This window comes from Semicossyphus pulcher, unplaced genomic scaffold, assembly GCF_022749685.1.
Source record: "Semicossyphus pulcher isolate SPU_LCO1_2020_fin unplaced genomic scaffold, fSemPul1.0.p SCAF_11, whole genome shotgun sequence".
In the NCBI taxonomy this organism is placed as follows: domain Eukaryota; kingdom Metazoa; phylum Chordata; class Actinopteri; order Labriformes; family Labridae; genus Semicossyphus; species Semicossyphus pulcher.
In genome coordinates this window covers 10622042-10640946 of record NW_027211615.1, presented here as the reverse complement: position 1 = coordinate 10640946, position 18905 = coordinate 10622042, and the positions used below count along the sequence as shown (strand labels likewise).

Sequence of the window (18905 nt, the reverse complement as noted above, 5' to 3'; positions counted from 1 at the left end):
AATCAATTCCTTCACGATGTTAAGCTAACTATTTTAAACATTTATCAATCACTTTTAGCTAACTCAAACATTTTCCCACACTACTTTTTCAACATTTATCCATTAATTTTAGCTACCTATTTCGACTGTTTATCATTTCCTTAAGCTATATTTCAACCATTAGTCCATTTATATAATTATATGAAATGTTCATGAGCTACTTGAAGCTATTTTGAAACATTTATTCATTACTTTATGCTAACTGTTTTAAGGCATTAATCATACTTTTAGCTAACAATTTCCACTGATAATAGATCACTTTTAGCTATCTGTTTCATTCATTCATTCATTCATTACACTAAGCTAACTATTTCCGACATTAGCCATTAGGTTTAGCTAACAATTTAGCTCTCGGTTTCATTTATACATAACATTTAGCCAACTGTTAACCAATACTTTAAGCTATTCATTACTTTAAGCTATCAATTAAATACATAATTTGTCATGTTAAGCTAACTTTTAGCTAACTGAAACGTTTCCACATATCAAATTATATGAAATATTACTTGAAGTTATATTGCAACCATTTAACTATTACTTTACAGTGTAGTCAGATTAGACTTTTTATTTTTAAAAAAACAACAAAAAGACAGAGAGGTTGGTGTTTCAGTTTTTAAGTTCTATGCTTTTTTTCCCAGTAGGCCACCTATTTTACGTGCGGTGATGGCGGACATAATTTGAGTAAGTAAAGAAGAACTTATGGGATTGACAGAGAAAGAGAGTTATTTCAGAGAGGACTTAAACTCAGTGACTGAGACATTTGCTCAATATTTTCCTCTCTTCCCTTCCCGAGGTTAAAGAAACTTTATCCTCAGCGAGTTCCATCTTTTTTTACGAGTTTAGGAAGAGGGAAATCATTTTTGGCACACCCGAACTTTTACAGAGCAAAAGTAGGCCACATTTAGACAAACCATCATCTTATAAATAGGGAGACTTCTGTTTTTGTTACTCAAGGCTGTGTGCTTGTCTTTATGGCTCTGAAAGCAGTCTGAAGTCAGCTGTCATTAGTTTGTCTTGTCTCTCAGACTTCCTGCCACATCAGTATTCTGACATGCATCAGTCGCAAAAGGCCTGTGGGTCAGGTTTAACATGTATAATCCATGTAACAATAGAGTCAACTTTCACTGATGTTATAATTCTCTACACATTTGCAAATGTTTAAACAACACGTTTTCTTTTTATTGAGTTGTTCAGTTACTTAATCCAATTAGACAATCCCAACCAAAATGGAAATAATTAAATGCAACCAAAAAGTTGCTGATTCTGGTCTCATGTTTGGAGTCTGGTCGCCATGTGCCCGAACTCACGGTGTCTGCTGAAAACCAGTTCACCTCTACATCCAGGAAAAGGAAGAGATCAGTAGAGTGAGATATTCCCACTGGCAAACTGGTCAGTCCAAACCAATGACAGGAAGAGCAGGGCTTCTTGGATGACTATAGAATAACCAGTTGGAAAACCTTATTGTAAAGTGTCTTTTATATTGTCTTGTCCTTTATATAGTTTTGAGGGAAACATCCATATTTTGGACAAAATCATAACTCATTCACAATTCATCGCTAAATCTCTTAAAATCTACTTTGGGAGAACTATTTCTGCCACTACCAGGAATATATAACTCTCATGCATACATTATTTAAAAGCACTTTATAATTTCCTTATTTTGCAAACAAAAAGGTGGCCATAAAACTCAGTGAACCAGAGAGCAACTTCAGCAGAAAACTTTGGACACACTGCCCTCTGTTGGTAAAACTGTGAAGCAGCAGGGCAGATAATGCAGTCTGATAAACTGTATGACTGTTCAAGTCTGATCTCTCAGCTCAGACAAGCTCCGAAGGTTGAAACTGTCCAGTTTACAGTACTTAACATACACTTTATACTATAGGTAGTATTTCATGGCCTCAATACAAAATGTTTTTTGTCTTTTGAAACAGAGTTGCCCTTTTTAGAGAGGCTGTGGTTTCTGAATTTGAATTAAAAAAACAAATGTTGATAGCTACCATGAGTGTAATATGAGCCAGGGGGACAGCTGTTTTAGGTGGATTGTTTCCTTAAAGTAATAATCTTGAATATTTTCATGTAATTAAATGTCTGTTAAGTCACTGTCTATTGCTGAATGAGATAACACAATGGTGATTGAGCCTATGGCCCGCTGATGAAACCCTTTGCATTTGCAGTATTATGGGCTGGGTGTCTGTGGTGACGTTAGTGGGAAAAAATCACAATCGTGTTTTCCATCACCCAGCAGTGTCCCGTGATGGGACCGTAAAGATCTGAGCAAAACTAGAAAAGTTGAAGCTGTAGTGTCTCCGCTGGTCACCATTGTTTTTAAGATGCATGTACATACACTAAGTGCTCTGTATTTTCTCAGATGTAAATAGAAAATGATGATTGAAGAATGAACTGCAAACCATCAAGCTTGTAGAATTGAAATTCTATAATTTTATTATAATACATCCAAAAACCATGACTGCATGACATTGTGTGATTTTAGTGACTTATTGTGACAAAGACAAAGCTCACTGAATATGCACTCTGATTATCAGACTCCAGGTTTACATGTATGGCAGCCAACAAACTGGGAGGGATAAACATTAGCCAGCCTTGATATGAAAGGAGGCCAATTTTGTGCGCTTGAAAACAGTCTGAAGGCTGAGAACAGACCCGAGATAAAAAGCTTATGCAAACATTTTTTAAATGGTTTTCCCCCCGCATGAGTGTTTTTTGCCACAAAGCCAATTTAATCTGCACCAATAAAGAAAGTATTTTAAAGTTAACTTAGTCAACTTTCATCAAAGGGACCACTTGGAAGACCAAACTCCTGTCATGTCTGAATGCCAAAAAAGCCACCACTCAAATACTCTATGAAAGGTAAAACCGAACATTATGTGTAACAACTATTTGATCCAGGCCCGGGTCAGGGTGAAAGAGGTTAGTGTGGGTCTTTGTGGGTCTTTGTGGATTAGATTTTACTTTTTGGCAGTCTGAAGACGCTCGCTCACATTTTCCCAGCTAATGACATTCCAGATAGCCTTAACATAGTCCGGCCTCACATTTTTGTACTGCAGGTAGTAGGCATGCTCCCACACATCGATACCAAGCAGGGGGATGAGACCTGAGGGTCAGAGACATGAAAATATTACCCCGATGGCTCGGTTTCATGAGGCATTTGACAAAAGACTGCATAGGTGGAAACATAAGTTACATTGTGTAAAAAAAGAAGTCTAATCTTGACTTTGAAGATGTTTTAAACTGACCTGTAGTTCCCTGCAGGGGATCCTGGTTAGCACAAGCAGCGATACGGAGTCTTCCACCCTCCTTGTCGAAGCCCAGCCAGCCCCAGCCCGAGCCCTGCACGGCCACTGTAGCAGCAGACATCCTCTCCTTCATCTTCTGGAAGGAGCCAAAGTCCCGCTTAATGGCCTCCATCAGTTCCCCTGCAAGAAGTGACGCACACAGGTGATTCTTCAGGGCAATACAGAGCAAGGACTTTACAGCAAACTTAAATTGCGTGTTAACATAGTATATATTTAATACATTATCAGGAAAAGTTATTTCAGGGTCACACTAACTGAAGATCATTTCTCTTAATTCTCATACAGTGATAATAATGACGTAAAAGTGATGTAAAGGTTTTAAGGCAAGCTACATAACACTGCATGTTAACTCATGTCCCCATTTAATCCTTTTGGCAGCATCTTTGACCACTAGAGGGCAGACTGACTAAAGGAATCAAACAAAACAATGCTGAGAAAGCATCAGCTTTTTAGGTTGCTGTGACCAACAGTAGAGTTATTTTTCTGCTAACCTGAGGAAAATGAGTTCCTAATAAAACCTTTCTGAACCCCGGTTTGTCAAAAAAAACAACAACTGTACCTTACATGTTGAGTGGGAATGGGGATGTTCACATTGGTAGCTTGAGAGGGTGGTGAGACCCAAAAATAGAGTATGCTGTGAGTGCCAATAGTTACCCAAAAACAGAGCGGCTGTTGGTCCAGCACTATGAGCAACCCTGAATAGGGTCATGTGTTGTTGATTGGGGGGTTAAGTTACCTACAAAACAAAGCATTGTAGGGAGCATAAGACAAGACATTTTGTTTTGGATGGATTTCTGCTTTACCCTGTGGCTCGCCACCACCGTTTGGAGAGAGGTTTGTCCAGAAGATGGTGTGGTTAATGTGGCCTCCTCCATTAAACTTCAGAGCAGCCTGGAGGGAAACTTGTGTTGTCACATCACCTGAACATCAGATCGATTAAAAAATGTTCATGTTGGCATGTAAGAACAGAAAGAACAGTTTAGAAGCGTTTTTCTGACAAGAAAGTTTAAAATGTACTGTTAATTAGCATTAAGATTTCAACTTGATGTACTTAATTATTGATTAATACGGGATCCATCTTTACACATTCATATACACTAGAAATTTACTGATTGGTAATGCAAATGTTTGGTTCTACCTTTTGCTAGTGCCTCCTGATATTTCTCCTCTGTGACATTAAGGTTGTTGACATAAGTGGCATGGTGCTTGCTGTGGTGCAGCTGCATTATCTCTGCATTGATGTGAGGCTCCAGGGCACCATAATCATAAGTCAGGTCAGGAAGCGTGTGCTTCTGCCTTGATGCAGCTGCCTGGTTTACAGTTTGGCTGAGGCTAGCTGCACACCTGAAACAAAACCAGATTTAAAAAAACACTTATAATACTTGTATAAGTATCGCTATTCATTCAGATTGACAGCAGTTAAGAGAGAAACAGGCATTTGTTAGAGCATAGCTTATCTAAGCTTTCCAGGTGTAAGGAGAGGCAACTATAACCTAGCTACCAGTGTTGACTGTGTGATTAAATTGCACAATATTAACCCAGGATACCGTTGCATAGGTAGGATTATCAGTTAAGTTACAACAGCTTGTTAATATTTGAGCAACTGGTTTGATATGACCTGAATTTCTAATGTTGACTGTAGCTCGCCTATACAGTAGTTGTGTGGTTAGCATTGAGTTAGCTAGTTATGAATAAGTTTGTCTGAATAAAACAAATTATACTATCTTCACAAGGTCGGAAGTGCACGACTGTGCGCTAGTAAAGCAAAATAATATATTTGGTGCGCCACAAGCTAACCTTGATGAGCTGCTAAACTAAGTTAGCATCCTGGCTAGCTAACTGTTAGCTCTGAATAAACAACAGTCTCAAGTTCATGAACAATTGCTGCTAGCAGGAGTCGTCCTTCCTAATTACCTGTGCACGTTGAACAAACTAATGGCAATTATAGGTAAATTGATATCAGTTTTACCTGCGCATTTGACCAACTCTGCAAAGCATGTTCATGATGGTGTTCATATGTAGACAGCTGGGAGTAGACACACTAGTGACTGCCCTTGAAATGTGCAATTTCAGTATGACAGCGCAGGCGACCGTACCATTATCACCATGCGGGGGTCTCCACGAGGTTGTACATGAATTAAATAAACTAAACAGCGACAGTTTACGCTACTTCCCATTAAAGAAATATATATATATGATAATTAATGCAATATGGAATGGAAACGTGATACACTGCAATGTTAGAGTAGGCATTGTACCTCTCCCCCTTCTATGACATTTTTATCTCACCCTTTTGGTTGGTTTTCTGTGGGTAAAAGTGCATATGAGCGCGGCTGAAGTATCATTGCATGTTTTGTTAAGTTACAAATAATGAGCTCGTGAAATTATGCTTTATTTTTATATTATTCTTTATTTTTATATATATATATATATATATATATATATTTTTTTAATATTTTTTTTTATTTCTGTACCAACTCCATGAACAAAGAATACATAATAAAAAAATATATACATAATCATTGAAAACAATAATTACATTGAGGCTGCACAATTAAGTGTTATACTGACAGCAATGTGAAAAATCACGTGAACGCCTCTTCTACCACATAGGAGGCGATACCAGAGATCGTCTATTTCAGGGAAATGAATCACTCAGGAATAAAAGCAACGCCACCTCAGTACCTGTGCTACAAAACTTTTTAAGGTCGCAATATTAGATGTCATTCTGTGTTGGTTGACAATTTTCCCTTCACAGAGACTTCAACTAACATGGCAATTTATTTGGACTACAAACTTGAATGTTATGGACGAAAAAGTGAATAACTCATTCAGCGTCTTGCCTGCTTGAAGGCCAACAAACATGGTCATCATAGTTCCCAGTCCTTGCCATCTCTTATTCTCACAAAGTAGACACATCTTTCCATCATTCATAAATCAGTGAACAATAGGAAATGAGAAGCCTAAATCACAACTTCTGATGCACCAAACATTATTTGTTCAGGCATTGTACTGTTAAAGTTAGGTAACAGCACTAAATCTCTTTTATGGTCACGGCCAGAACTACAACAACTACAGTAAGGCTGAAACTAGTGAGAGTCTTTATGGACGTATCAGCAGATCATTGCCTACGTGAATCATTTGCTTGACAAAATAAAAGTGAGTAGAAAAATCAATATTGAATTTATTTTGTAGAGTGACAAAAGGACACACATTTTATTCATGTAAATATCATCTGTCATCTGGCATGAATCTATGCACAGTTTTTTTTTATACTGTAAATACTGTAAACTATCTACCTCATGTAAATTAACCCATCTGTTACATAATTACATATTTTTTCTACATCATATTATATATTTCAACATCGTTGCACTCCTCATATTTGCACTATTGTCTTTCGCAGGCTTGTAGATACTAGTTTTATATCTAATGTTGAATATAGGCTTGTTCACATTAGTTGTAGTGTAGATATAGAGCAAAGTTAAACCGGAATCAATTTTCTTGTATGTGTACATGCCTGGCCAGTAAAGCTGATTCTGATTCCAATATTTAACATGCCAATCCCATAACTTAATTCTATTTTAAAAAATTATTTGGAAAAAAACACCAATGTCAACTATATAGAGAAAATGTTATTTGAAATAAAACATTAATATAAACTTTTTTCCAAGTACTGTCTTGTGCGTTTCAACCACGTTTTGGGATACGGACGTCACCGAGGAGTGAGATGTCTGTTTTCTCTCTCCCCGTCTCTGGTTGTACTCTGCAGCAAGGCGAGTGCAGCAGCCGCTCGGCCAGAGCCATTCCGTTCTGCTTCCAGTGACGAAGATGATGGTGATCACGCCGAAGCGAGTCAACGACATATAAATTCACAGCTTATTTTTTATCGTAGTTGCAATTTTTCGCCTCTTAAAGAATCATTGAAGCGGAGACTTTCCGGAAACATCGAAAGAAAGGGGTCTGGTAAGTGTTTTGATGGCTCGAGGCCTATTCTCTGCAGCCAAGAGCCCGCTAGTTTCAGGAAAAGAAACGCAAGGGAGGGAGTCATTTCCTTCACCGCCATTTTGTGATAACAAGGAGGCGAAAACAGAGCCAAGAATTGCATGCTGTCAGGTTAAACAGAAAGCAAATATTGTTTAATAGCTGCTTTGTTTCAAGCGCTTTATTTATTTTGCTCGCGGATGCTAAATGTTATTAGCACGTGAGAGGTAACCTTGGTTAGCTTCTGTATGTTGCTTGTTGTCCATCGTTGCCGCCTGCCACACCAGCTAACATAAGGCTCCAAAGCTCTTAGCAACCGGTCATGCTAACTTTTATTTATTTGGCCTGGTATTTAACTTAGTCACTGTAAATGTTTAACTTAACTCTGCCAGCTGGAAAGTATAGAATGTGTTGCAGTTTAGGAGAGTTTTCATACATGACACATATAACTGCGTGTAGTCAGTGAAGGCGTCACAGCTGAAGATGATGCAGGAGCTTAATGCACGACACCAAAGTGGTATAAATGATGATTGTTTTTTTTCATATTCACTTGTAGCGTTCATGATGACCAACGAGGAGCCTCTACCCAAGAAGGTGAGTGTGTTTACTTTCTTGTATTTATCTTTAGCCCTTCATTTTTCAATATGAGCGTAATTAATTGATTTGCTCCATTATCTTACCAGTGTTTGTTTCTCCTCTACAGGTTCGCCTCAGTGAAACTGACATGAAGTCCCTGACCAGAGAGGAGTTGTGTACAAGGTGAATAACAGCTCTACAAGCGGAGATTAATAATGTTGTGGGATTTAGGGTTGAGCTGCTAATGTTTACACTGGTTCTGCTCCTCTCAGATGGAAACAGCATGAAGCATATGTCCAGGTCCTGGAGGCAAAATATGCAGAGCTGTGTTGTAAGTACATCTGCTCTTACATAAACGTAATCCAATACAACATGATGGATATGATTTCTCCTGCCAGCGTTAATCACTACAGTTTGCACACTATATTTGGCTGCTTGTGAAAGGGATGTTTTTTTCTAACACACTTTCTTATCTCCCTCTCTCCGCCGTCTTAGCAAATGATGTAACGGGGCTGAAGGAGTCGGAGGAGAAGCTCAAGCAGCAGCAGCAGGAGTCTGCACGCAGGGAGAACATCTTGGTCATGCGACTTGCCACCAAGGAGCAAGAAATGCAAGAGTGTACAGTAAGTATCTATTTCCCCACTTAATGCTTTGGATATGCTTATTGATGCATTGTTATTAGTTGCCCCCTATAAGTAAAGGTGTAAAAAGCTGTGCCACCATTGCTTAACTTGTAACGGACGCTCAACTAGTCTGTGGCCGCAGCTAATAATTTTATTCCTGATTGATTATTGACATGTGCTCATAATAGGTTGTAAACTTCTTTTATCCAACGAGCATAAAAACAGACTCCAGGACATTGTATGTAATGTTATGAGCTTGCAAATACTTTGTAATTTTGGCCTGAAGAACCCAAACAAGCGGTCACTCATTAAAACCGCAATCCTCTATTTTGTCACGGTCGATTGATCTATAAATAGACATCATTTCAGCACTACACCATGTATCCATTCATTACATTGGTATGTAGGCCAAAGGTAAATAGTGCCAAGAAGGGCATCCTTTGCTCTTATCAGACTGACAGCTCAGTGGATCACCCAGTGGCTTTACGGCAGCACACGCCATTCATGCAGGCCAGCTGAGGTGAACGCAATACAGGCTGCCAGGTAGCTGTTACACAGCTTTTAAACTTGGACCTTGTTGACTTTTATATTTTAACCACTGAGCTGTTAAAGCCAGCTTGTGACTGAGCTTCTTAGCTGGCCGTTGTGTTTTCAGGCGTATTAGTTGCGCCGTTTGCCTCTCATGCAAATGTATTCAAATAAGTTATGGGGAAATTGAGGTCATCATGGCATTGCCTGTAACAGGTGAGTTTTTGTATGATACATTTGTACCAGCCTGTTCTTTGCTGGTAAGCAGCTCATATCTAGAACTAAGAGAGAGAGCTAAGAATGGCTACAATGGGTCATAAGATAAATCTAAATAGCTATGACAAATCATCCAACCAAATTTTCTGTAATTATCTTAATGCAAATCTAGATGCTGTTCAAAACTGACTGATCAGAGTTGTGAAAATGCAGCACACAGGAATTGCTCCTTTCCTTATCTCAAGTAATCTCTAGTAGCTCGTTTGTTCCTCCTGAGGCTCAGGATTAAAAAGACATGTGATAACATGGAAATTTCGATGACTAGGAGACTTTCAACGAAAATATTTAATCTGATTTGGGGGGAAATTGCTAATGTGACTCCATCAGATAGAGATTGGTCAAGGCTGCGAACAGTCAAAAATGTGTCTTTAGTGCAACCCGTTCCCACCAAAATTAGCACGTTGACGCAGGTTTTTTAGGCCCGTGAAGACCCGCTTATAATACCAATTGTCTCATTTCCCATTGCCAGTGAAGTATACTCATTTTGGTCTCTTTTCTGCTGCGTTACCACCTGCCGTCACAAACGCGCCTGAAACAGGTTTAGTAAACAAAAGTACGCACAAAGAACTTGCATTATACTCTTTGGTAAGCAGCATGGAGGCCAGTGAAGATGCTACAGTGGTTAGGTCTTTATTGTATCTATTACTCATTCAGTACGACAAATTTGGCGCCTCTCATACAGAGACGGGCGGAAGTTGTAGCTAGCATCGCGCCGGAAAGGGGGCGGAGATTAGCGCGTTGACCCGGGTTTTGTGTTCCCGTCAAAGCCGATCGGAGTCACGTGACCCGAGTCTGACTGCCGATTGTAACCTTTCCCACTAAGCAAAAAAACACAGGTTTTTTGACCAGTGGGAAAAAGCGGCTGTAGAGATCTACTACTCTTTGCTAGTCAGTAACACTTGTTTGTTTTTCCCGCAGACCCAGATCCAGTACCTCAAGCAAGTCCAGCAGCCGAGTGCGGCCCAACTGCGGTCATCCATGGTGGACCCAGCCATCAACTTGTTTTTCCTCAAAATGAAGGCTGAACTAGAACAGACTAAAGACAAACTGGAGCAGGCCCAAAATGAACTGAGTGCCTGGAAATTTACACCTGATAGGTAAAGACAATCAAAATAACCCCCCTCCCCCCCAAAAAAGTCAAGACTTCCTCATGCCCCCCACCCTCACTCTCACTGCAGGCATGCAGGAACAATGGTGGGGGGGAAGGCTGACAAATGCTGTACTCACCACGAGACTCAGACTTTTACAGAAAGCTGTTTTTGTACTCTTGCACTGTGCCAGCTACATATCACATAAACCTAAAGAGAAAAGACAGAATGGTCAGGTGACACTTGTGTTTCAGCTCTCTCCCCTCGTATCCCCTCACCGTCCAAGGGCCTGAAGGAGTCCGGACTGTTCCTGAAGAGGTGGTCACTCACTTCCCAACACGGATATGCCCTCCCCGCACCCTCCGCCCAAAGCAGACAGTTCACACTTTAAATAGGGGGGTTATGGTGGAGGGTGAGTCAGGCAGGGAGCATCCCTAGCCTAAAACAGCAATTGAACATTTTACAGACAATTCCCATACTTGGTTTAAAAAGACATTTAACTGTGGATTACGCCACACACTTACCCCTCTAGTCTGCCTGAGAAACGTAAAGACTTTTTGGACAGTCTAGATACATTGCAGTAACATGAGGACAGTTTGTAGGATTTAAAAGTAAGACTTTGGGGGGAAGAGACTCTAGAAATGGAGCCAGATCCTCGGTCCACAGGGGGCTGTGGTTGAGTCATGAGGGTCCAGTCGCCTGTGTCTTTGAACATGGGCCCACTCACGGTAGAGTGTATTTACATGTTTTCTTTTGTGACTTGATTTCTTTTTATTGGCATTTTCATTTGATCTCTTTTCTTGTTTCTCTGAAACAAACACTTACTGCAGTGTGTGTGAACCAAGAGGCATGATTGGCTTTGATTGTTTACACTTGTAATATAACTGATGATGAATTGAGCCTCGCTTAATTCTTCACATGCGTACCAAAACACACTGCTGTAGGTGCACTGAGTCCTGTTTTCAAGCTGTGAATGCAAATGTCTTTAAGAAGTCATGTTATGAGTTCATGAGAATGTAATGATTGTATTTCTGTGTATTTTTGTTGTTGACCTCACGATCTTTCCCTCAGCCGTAAATAACTTACTAGACGTTTCTTACTCAGATTTTAAACCCGTGTTTTCAGAATGAAACACGTGGAATCTGTTGAATCTTTGTCTGTTTTTAAGAGCTAATTTAAACTCCGGTCTCTCACACTGAAGTGAGACTGTGAGATTTGAGCTGGCAGCGTACACACAGTCGTTTAGGAGCCAAAAGCATTTCTTTCAATCCTCCAGAAAAATTAAGTCTCATAATAACGGCTACACTACTTGGATTAAAAACATCGCCAATCAACAAAGTCATTGCATTTTTAATAACTATAAGTAAGAATAACAAACACTGTCTTTGATCAGTTTTTAAGCTGCTGCCACTTTAATGACTGCTTGTGCTTCTAAAGGGCTCAGTTGTTAAGACTGTTTCCATTACTGTTAATATTTAATTTCCTCAGGCAAATTGACTTTTACAGGCTAATTAGTTGGCGGTTAACTGTGGTGTTGAATAATGTGTCTACCTGCTATTTGTTTGCAAATTAGGCTTCTTGATATTCAAGCTTTTAGATCGCACAAAAACAACAACTGCTAATGTAGAAATAACAGGTGAGCTGGACTGTTGGAGTATCTTTCACCTGTTGAGAAAGCATCTGAAGCTTGTTGATTTCACTGCTGAAACGCCTGCTCCTGTGTATTTAAAGTGATGACTACACAAAACAAGTGCCTGGCTCTGCAGTGCACATTTCCTTTTTTGCTGCTCAGAGGTAGTTAATGGTTTCCTGTAGTGTGTCACTTTAATACTCTGTCACATCTTTTAATCTGCTTCAGACTCACACTTGGGGATGTAGCGAGTGCATTTGAATTTGGAGAATTTTGGTAGTTGCAGAATTGCTTCTGTTATTTTTAAGTGCTCACTTGTGTTTGATACGCAACATGGTGAATTAAGTTACAATGTAAGAATGAATGCACAAGTTACATGTGGGTCTAGTTAGCTTGTTTTGGTTTCAGCCACAGTGAGGAGCTTAGATTAATAATGCATGATTTTCCTCTTAATTTAGTTTGGGGAACAATGTAAATTTATATATTGAATCTTTTACAAGAAAGTAATCTAGATTTCTTCATAGAAAAGAAGGTGTCAGATTCCTGATATTGTATATTGACTTGGAATCTAATGGATATAATGCACATCCTGTAATTTAGGGATGACCAGCGTGAAGAGTTTCTGGTTTCTGGCACCTTTGACCTGTGTTTGTCTCCTGGTTCACTGTGTGATGTGAGACTTGTTTCCCTTACAGCCAAACGGGGAAGAAACTGATGGCCAAGTGTCGAATGCTGATTCAGGAAAACCAGGAGTTGGGTAGGCAGCTGTCCCAGGGACGCATCGCCCAGCTGGAGGCGGAGTTGGCGCTGCAGAAGAAGTACAGCGAGGAGCTCAAGAGCAGCCAAGACGGTGAGAACAACGTGATTATTTTTCAAGTTTGGCTGCTTCTGATGTACCTCTTTTAACATGCTGTTAATTTGATGTTTGACTTGGGTCTTTTTCTGTTCCTGATGGCCGTCTCTCCCAGAGTTGAATGACTTTATCATCCAGCTAGACGAGGAGGTAGAGGGGATGCAGAGCACCATCCTCGTCCTGCAGCAGCAGTTGAAGGACTCTCGTCAGCAGCTGACTCAAACTCAGGGGGCCTTGGCAGGAGCAGGACCCAGCAGGACTTCACCAACAGCTTCCTGCTCGTCCGCCGAACCGTCCACCCAGCCCGAGCAGGCCAGCGCAACCCCTGAACCCATGGGCAAAGACTTCGGGAGGGTCTCCAATGGACCAAGCAATGGCAACTCGTCCCAGAGGAGCGAGACCACTACACCCAGCCTGTACCGGGAGGTAAGCAGCACTGAGGAAGACTTTCCCATGTCCCCCATGGTTTCCAGCCCCGGTGAAGCTGAGACCAAACTGTCCAACCACTCGGAGGAGGCGTCAGGGAGTCAGACCGTGGCTGGGAGAGTTGGAGGACCTGTGGGTTTCGGGAGCCAGCTGAGTGCAGGGTACGAGAGCGTGGACTCTCCGACTGGCAGCGAGACATCATTGACTCAGCATTCGAATGACACAGACTCCACCACCGACCCCCACGAGGACAAGGCTGCCCTGGTGACCAAGGGCACCAGGACTGCAGGGTCACGGCACGCTCAAAACGGCCTAGACTCCAGCACGAGCGACAGCGCGGTTTTGTAATGTACTTTGACATGTACTGTCTTTCTTTTTTTTTATACAATATACAAACAAGGCAACAAATGCATAGTCTGTGACACAGCACTGCTGTCTGAGTCGTTTTGTTTTCACCCGCCTCCCCTTGCCTATCGTGATGCCTCAGTCACATTTGTGTTGCTAAACAGGGATATAACAGGAATGGGTTAATGTTAGATTTGAATTGAGTGGATGTATGATTTAAAACTAGTACGTTTCATTCTGCTGTTAATTTGAGCACGTCTATGCCGTTCTCGTTTGAGCTCTTGACACTGAAATCAGGCATCTGGTGTTGTAACTCATCGTCGAAAGTCAGTAAAATCACTGAATTACAGTAGCTTCGCAAAATCCAAGGTCATTTTTAGATGTTGGCCTGTGTTTTTTTTTTTATGCAATTTTAATTTTTCATTGACAAAAAAATTCTGTTCAAAAGGTTCAGTTGAATTGTGAGTAGTTTCTATGCGATGTTCATATTATTCTGACTTCAGTCCTTTTCATGTACTGACCAAATACCAATAAAGATTTTTAATACTACAGAGTGAAACCCAATTATTAATACTCACTAATAAATGACTATAAAATCTTTAAGCTTGTATTTTTATTACCCATTGGCTCAGATGAAGCATAAATATATAAAAAGCTTTCTCATGTAATCTGCAACGTTTGGACTGAAAAGTAGCTTCTTTAGTTTCTTTTGACAAAATAAAAGTCAAACTTTTGCTGTATGACTTTAATGAGAGGATTAACACTTACAAAAGTTTTCCTGGCAATGCAGATGTCTTTAGGATATAAGATGAACATAACTTGTATCACATGACAAAAAAATCTAACTTATTAATATTAGGAATGAAATATAGCAATGCAGTAGCACAGGAATAAGTTTGAAGAGTTGGAAAGAAGTAGGATACAAATAAGTACACAACAGACATGTATGTATGTATGTATAAATCAACGTTAGAAATCTGTATAGTTTTTTATCCTAACCAGTGTGGCCTGGTAGATACAGTATAATTTAAATAAATATATAAATAAACTGTATTTAGTGAAGGTCTTGATTAAAACAGGAAACTCAAAATTAATTTGTTCAATACAGCTAAATAAAAAGTTATAATTAATGAACAATCTTCCTCCACAACACACGGTGGCGCTGTGGTGCAGTTACCCTCCAGTTAACACTTAAACATACCCCATTCAGTGCAGCTCTGACAGGCAGGCAGTATCAACAGAGCACACTGCAGTGTGGACATACAGGAACTACACTTTGAAGCAAAGACTCCTACTCCTACCAGCCTTTTGTCCGTCAAAATGAACAGCGAAGCTGTTGTCATCGTCTCTGCTGCTCGGACACCAATTGGTAAGACCACCTAGAAGCATACGCGTTCATTTGCAACAGTTTGCAGCTCTTAATATTGCTTATTCACTGTGGCTCATTCTCACTAGGGTTGCATTAAAAGTGGTGGAAATTAATTGTTAATTTAAGATATCATATCTCTTTGTATATACTTAAAGTCTATAACCGTGTTGTCACATGACTCGTTTAATTTGGCAAAGTGGTTGATGTCATTCAATCATGTACGCCGAGTCTTGCAGAGCTCTGATTGGTTCGCTCGTGTGTCCGGTTGTTCTGTGAGCAGTGATTGGCTGGCTGCTCATAGTGCCACGGAGCACGAGCTTGATACCATTGGTTACCTGCAACGTTCTAGTGGGGCGTGTGACCATGATGTGACACATTTAATTTGACAGCAAGACCACCGTGTACTCAGATAATTCAACAATTTAATAGCAGAACTTGCCAGAATGACAAATGGCAACTTTAGAGTAGGTTAAAAAATACCATTTTGAAGTTTAAGATGAGGTCTGTAGCTGTGAGTTTTGAGTTACAAGAGAACTGTTCCTGCTCAATAGCTTCGAAGGAGTAATCTTCAGCTATAAGTATGCCTTCGTTTAAAAAGTTGAAATAGAGTTATAATAGGAATTAAACTAGGTCGTTTTTTAAAATCTCCATCTCACTTTAAGATTCAACAGATACCCATCAGTTGAAAAACAGGAACTAAATGAAACACACTGCTAAAAAAGTGCCACCTGAATTCTAATACAGATGTCATATATCTTTGGTGACTGCATCAGCAATTGACAATGAACAATATGTGGAATTGCAATGTTCTTAAATGTTTTTGGTAATGGTAACAACAAATGTAGACTTGCAATTGCAGCATTATTTAAAGTAGATAAAAAAGGATGTCTAATGTAACATCTTCATATTATAATAAATAGTGTTCCAGTGTCACTAATTATTATCTTCTCCCGATTTTCACAAAGGGTCCTTGAACGGTGCTCTGTCCACGGTGCCTCTGCAAGACCTGTGTTCAGTGGTGATCAAGGACGTCCTGAAGCGGGCCAGTGTGAAGCCAGAAGAGGTCTCTGAGGTGATCATGGGACATGTCCTAACAGCAGGTGAAAGCTCAGGGAAATCAGTGAGATAAATGTGTCATATTAACAGTAGTACAGTATCAGTCTGATTTGACTTTTGTAATATTTCCTGTTGATTTTATTGATTTTTTTCTGACCTTAAGGTCATGGGCAGAACCCAGCACGTCAGGCCAGTGTTGCTGCAGGGATCCCCTACCCCGTCCCGTCCTGGAGCTGCCAGATGGTGTGCGGCTCCGGGCTGAAGGCTGTGTGTCTGGGAGCTCAGTCCATCCAGACTGGAGAGTCCGCTGTGGTGGTGGCAGGGGGGATGGAGAGTATGAGCAGGGTAGGTTATAATACAAGGAGTGACAGAGAGGAATACAAATAAGGTGGGTGACTTTTCTAGTTATTTATTTATAGTTTTAACTGTTTGTTTCCTGGTTCCATTTAAGGCACCTCACACACTGCAAATGAGGGCAGGTGTGAAGATGGGCGATGCCTCTCTGCAGGACTCCATGGTGGCTGACGGCCTGACGGATGCCTTCCATGGCTACCACATGGGCATCACAGGTGGGCTCAGCTGAGAATATACCTACACCCTCCTGATTGTCACACATCTAAATTATTATTTATTGTGATAAATCTCATGAACATATTTCATCAGCTGAGAATGTGGCGAAGCAGTGGGCAGTCAGTCGAGAGGAGCAGGACCGGTTTGCCGTCCAGTCCCAGAACAAAGCAGAGGCTGCACAGAAAGCGGGACATTTTGATAAAGAGATCGTCCCTGTCATGGTGCCGTCCAGAAAAGGCAAGAAGCTGTACAGGGAATTTTATTTATTTATTTGATTGATTATTTCAGAGATGTTGTCTCATCAGTCAATTTGTGTGTCACCTTCAGGTCCAGTGGAGGTGAAGGTGGATGAGTTTCCTCGCCACGGCAGCAACGCCGACAGCATGTCCAAACTCAGACCCTGCTTCATCAAGGGCAGCAGTGGCACTGTCACCGCTGGAAATGCCTCAGGTTCACGCATCCAACATTTATACATAAAGATGATAGAATAGAGGCTTTTATCTAAGCTCATGTACAAATGTGTTTTCTTTGTACTCTAGGTATCAATGATGGAGCAGCAGCAACTGTCCTAATGAGCCAATCAGAGGCTGCGAGGCGTGGCATCAAACCCATGGCTAAAATCGTATCGTGGGCTCAAGCTGGCCTTGACCCGTCTATCATGGGAACTGGACCGATACCGGCCATCAGGAAAGCGGTGAGAAGTCGGAAGTGCCTAAACGCAACGATAATTTAGAATTTGTGTCTGAAGTTTTACTATTCTGTTGTTCTTTTCTTGTTCTTCTGTGATAGGTTGAGAAAGCAGGCTGGCAGCTGGACCAGGTCGACTTGTTCGAGATCAATGAAGCATTTGCTGCGCAGAGTATCGCTGTAGTTAAAGAGCTCGGGCTGAATGTAGACAAGGTACAGAAAAGCCAGCAGTCATGTCCAATTGTCCATGTAAGTCACAATCTCAGGTCAGAATTGAAGTTATCCTTCTCCTCTTCTCCTCAGGTGAACGTGAGCGGTGGTGCCATTTCTCTCGGCCACCCCATCGGCATGTCCGGCTGCAGAGTGCTTGTGACCTTGCTGCACGCGCTTCAGAGGACCGGCGGCCATAAGGGAGTGGCGTCTCTCTGCATCGGAGGAGGGATGGGCATCGCCATGTGTGTGGAGAGGGATTGAGGGGGTTCACGTATTGAACTCAATCTCACCTTCTTAATGGATAAAGGGATACTGAAACACTGTTTACGCTGCAGGACTTGATATCAAATGGTTTACCTGGGGTCTTCCGATCTCTGTACTAAGATTGTTGCTTCTTATTCAACAAAAGGTTGACATTCTCACTGTGAAGCTAACTTAAATTCACCTTCTCAGGTTCTAGCTGAGTAGCATGTGACTAACCCTGCATTCATGTGCTCCTCAGATACTCAGAGTCCCAAAGTTGGGAAGTCTTTGTCGACTTTAGAGTGTTCATGAGCTAAAGAGAAAAAAGTAGGTCACTTAACAGCAACGGTGACACCCTGAAACCATATTACGAGCAAATACTAATATGCAATACATGAGTTAAAAATGTTTGTTCCCATCAACTAAGCATTTACTTTCGTTCACCATTTTTCAGAGTACTATGACTTCAACTAAGCAAGTCTGGAACCAAAATGTCCTACTTGTTGTTCCGACATGAGCAGGTGTTTACGTAAACTTTCCCAGTCAGGAACTAAGGTTTCTGATTATTCTGACACCACATGAATGCAGGGTTAATGTCTAACATTTTAGGATATCTAGATTATGTAAATCTTGTGTATTTTGACAGCTTTCACATAAAACCAGTAGTAGCTTAAAAACTGTTTTTACAGTCTGGTATTAGATGTGCTAAATACGCACCTACTTAATCATTAGCTGTTGGCAGGTAATGAAGATGCAAGAAATGACCTGCTTCTATTAAACTACACTGAAAACACAAAACACTAAAACTGCGAAATCAAGGCTTCGTTTGTGCCAAGTATGGACAGGCTTTAGAAGATATGCTACTTCTATAGAGCGTACACTTTTAACTTGTAATTTATTTGATATGTTTTTACCTCTAAACTGATCCTGATCAACATTCCTCTTCCTCTGGACAATTGTGCAGACAGCAGCCGTTAATACAGCCAAGTGCCATAAGGTTAAGTACGCCAGCCTTCTCTAACCTCGTGCTTCCTGTACATAGCCAGATGTTTGTGAAAATGCTTCCTGTATGTTGCTGTTCTACA

General features: G+C 40.8%; 3 protein-coding genes across 3 annotated transcripts; 2 read left to right on the top strand and 1 right to left on the bottom strand.

The window, feature by feature from the left end:
* Nucleotides 1-2461: 2461 nt before the first annotated feature.
* Nucleotides 2462-5389, bottom strand: sod2 (superoxide dismutase 2, mitochondrial). Its single transcript, XM_069657742.1, has 5 exons — nucleotides 5323-5389; nucleotides 4492-4697; nucleotides 4157-4273; nucleotides 3294-3473; nucleotides 2462-3151 (listed from the first exon to the last, which is right to left on the bottom strand). The coding sequence occupies exons 1-5, from the start codon at nucleotides 5367-5369 to the stop codon at nucleotides 3006-3008; spliced, it is 696 nt and encodes a 231-aa protein (XP_069513843.1). The 5' UTR covers nucleotides 5370-5389; the 3' UTR covers nucleotides 2462-3005.
* Nucleotides 5390-7130: 1741 nt separating this feature from the next.
* On the top strand, nucleotides 7131-14231 carry wtap (WT1 associated protein). The gene is made up of 8 exons (XM_069657740.1): nucleotides 7131-7319; nucleotides 7894-7931; nucleotides 8041-8096; nucleotides 8186-8244; nucleotides 8409-8536; nucleotides 10259-10437; nucleotides 12754-12908; nucleotides 13027-14231. The coding sequence occupies exons 2-8, from the start codon at nucleotides 7899-7901 to the stop codon at nucleotides 13683-13685; spliced, it is 1269 nt and encodes a 422-aa protein (XP_069513841.1). The 5' UTR covers nucleotides 7131-7319; nucleotides 7894-7898; the 3' UTR covers nucleotides 13686-14231.
* A 721-nt stretch (nucleotides 14232-14952) lies between these two features.
* On the top strand, nucleotides 14953-18312 carry acat2 (acetyl-CoA acetyltransferase 2). The gene is made up of 9 exons (XM_069657741.1): nucleotides 14953-15051; nucleotides 16017-16151; nucleotides 16271-16452; nucleotides 16559-16676; nucleotides 16771-16914; nucleotides 17005-17127; nucleotides 17217-17371; nucleotides 17467-17577; nucleotides 17668-18312. The coding sequence occupies exons 1-9, from the start codon at nucleotides 15003-15005 to the stop codon at nucleotides 17836-17838; spliced, it is 1188 nt and encodes a 395-aa protein (XP_069513842.1). The 5' UTR covers nucleotides 14953-15002; the 3' UTR covers nucleotides 17839-18312.
* Nucleotides 18313-18905: the final 593 nt, after the last annotated feature.

Excerpts from the sequence above, each read along its gene's own strand:
- sod2 (XM_069657742.1), bottom strand. The coding sequence starts at position 5,369 with ATGAACACCATCATGAACATGCTTTGCAGAGTTGGTCAAATGCGCAG. Across the intron at positions 4,698-5,322 it reads AGAGTTGGTCAAATGCGCAG|GTGTGCAGCTAGCCTCAGCC; the intron begins GTAAAACTGATA and ends GTTTTGTTTCAG. Across the intron at positions 4,274-4,491 it reads TCAGGAGGCACTAGCAAAAG|GTGATGTGACAACACAAGTT; the intron begins GTAGAACCAAAC and ends TCTGATGTTCAG.
- wtap (XM_069657740.1), top strand. The coding sequence starts at position 7,899 with ATGATGACCAACGAGGAGCCTCTACCCAAGAAG. Across the intron at positions 7,932-8,040 it reads AGGAGCCTCTACCCAAGAAG|GTTCGCCTCAGTGAAACTGA; the intron begins GTGAGTGTGTTT and ends TCTCCTCTACAG. Across the intron at positions 8,537-10,258 it reads AAGAAATGCAAGAGTGTACA|ACCCAGATCCAGTACCTCAA; the intron begins GTAAGTATCTAT and ends TTTTTCCCGCAG.
- acat2 (XM_069657741.1), top strand. The coding sequence starts at position 15,003 with ATGAACAGCGAAGCTGTTGTCATCGTCTCTGCTGCTCGGACACCAATT. Across the intron at positions 16,677-16,770 it reads CTACCACATGGGCATCACAG|CTGAGAATGTGGCGAAGCAG; the intron begins GTGGGCTCAGCT and ends ATATTTCATCAG. Across the intron at positions 16,915-17,004 it reads CATGGTGCCGTCCAGAAAAG|GTCCAGTGGAGGTGAAGGTG; the intron begins GCAAGAAGCTGT and ends TGTCACCTTCAG.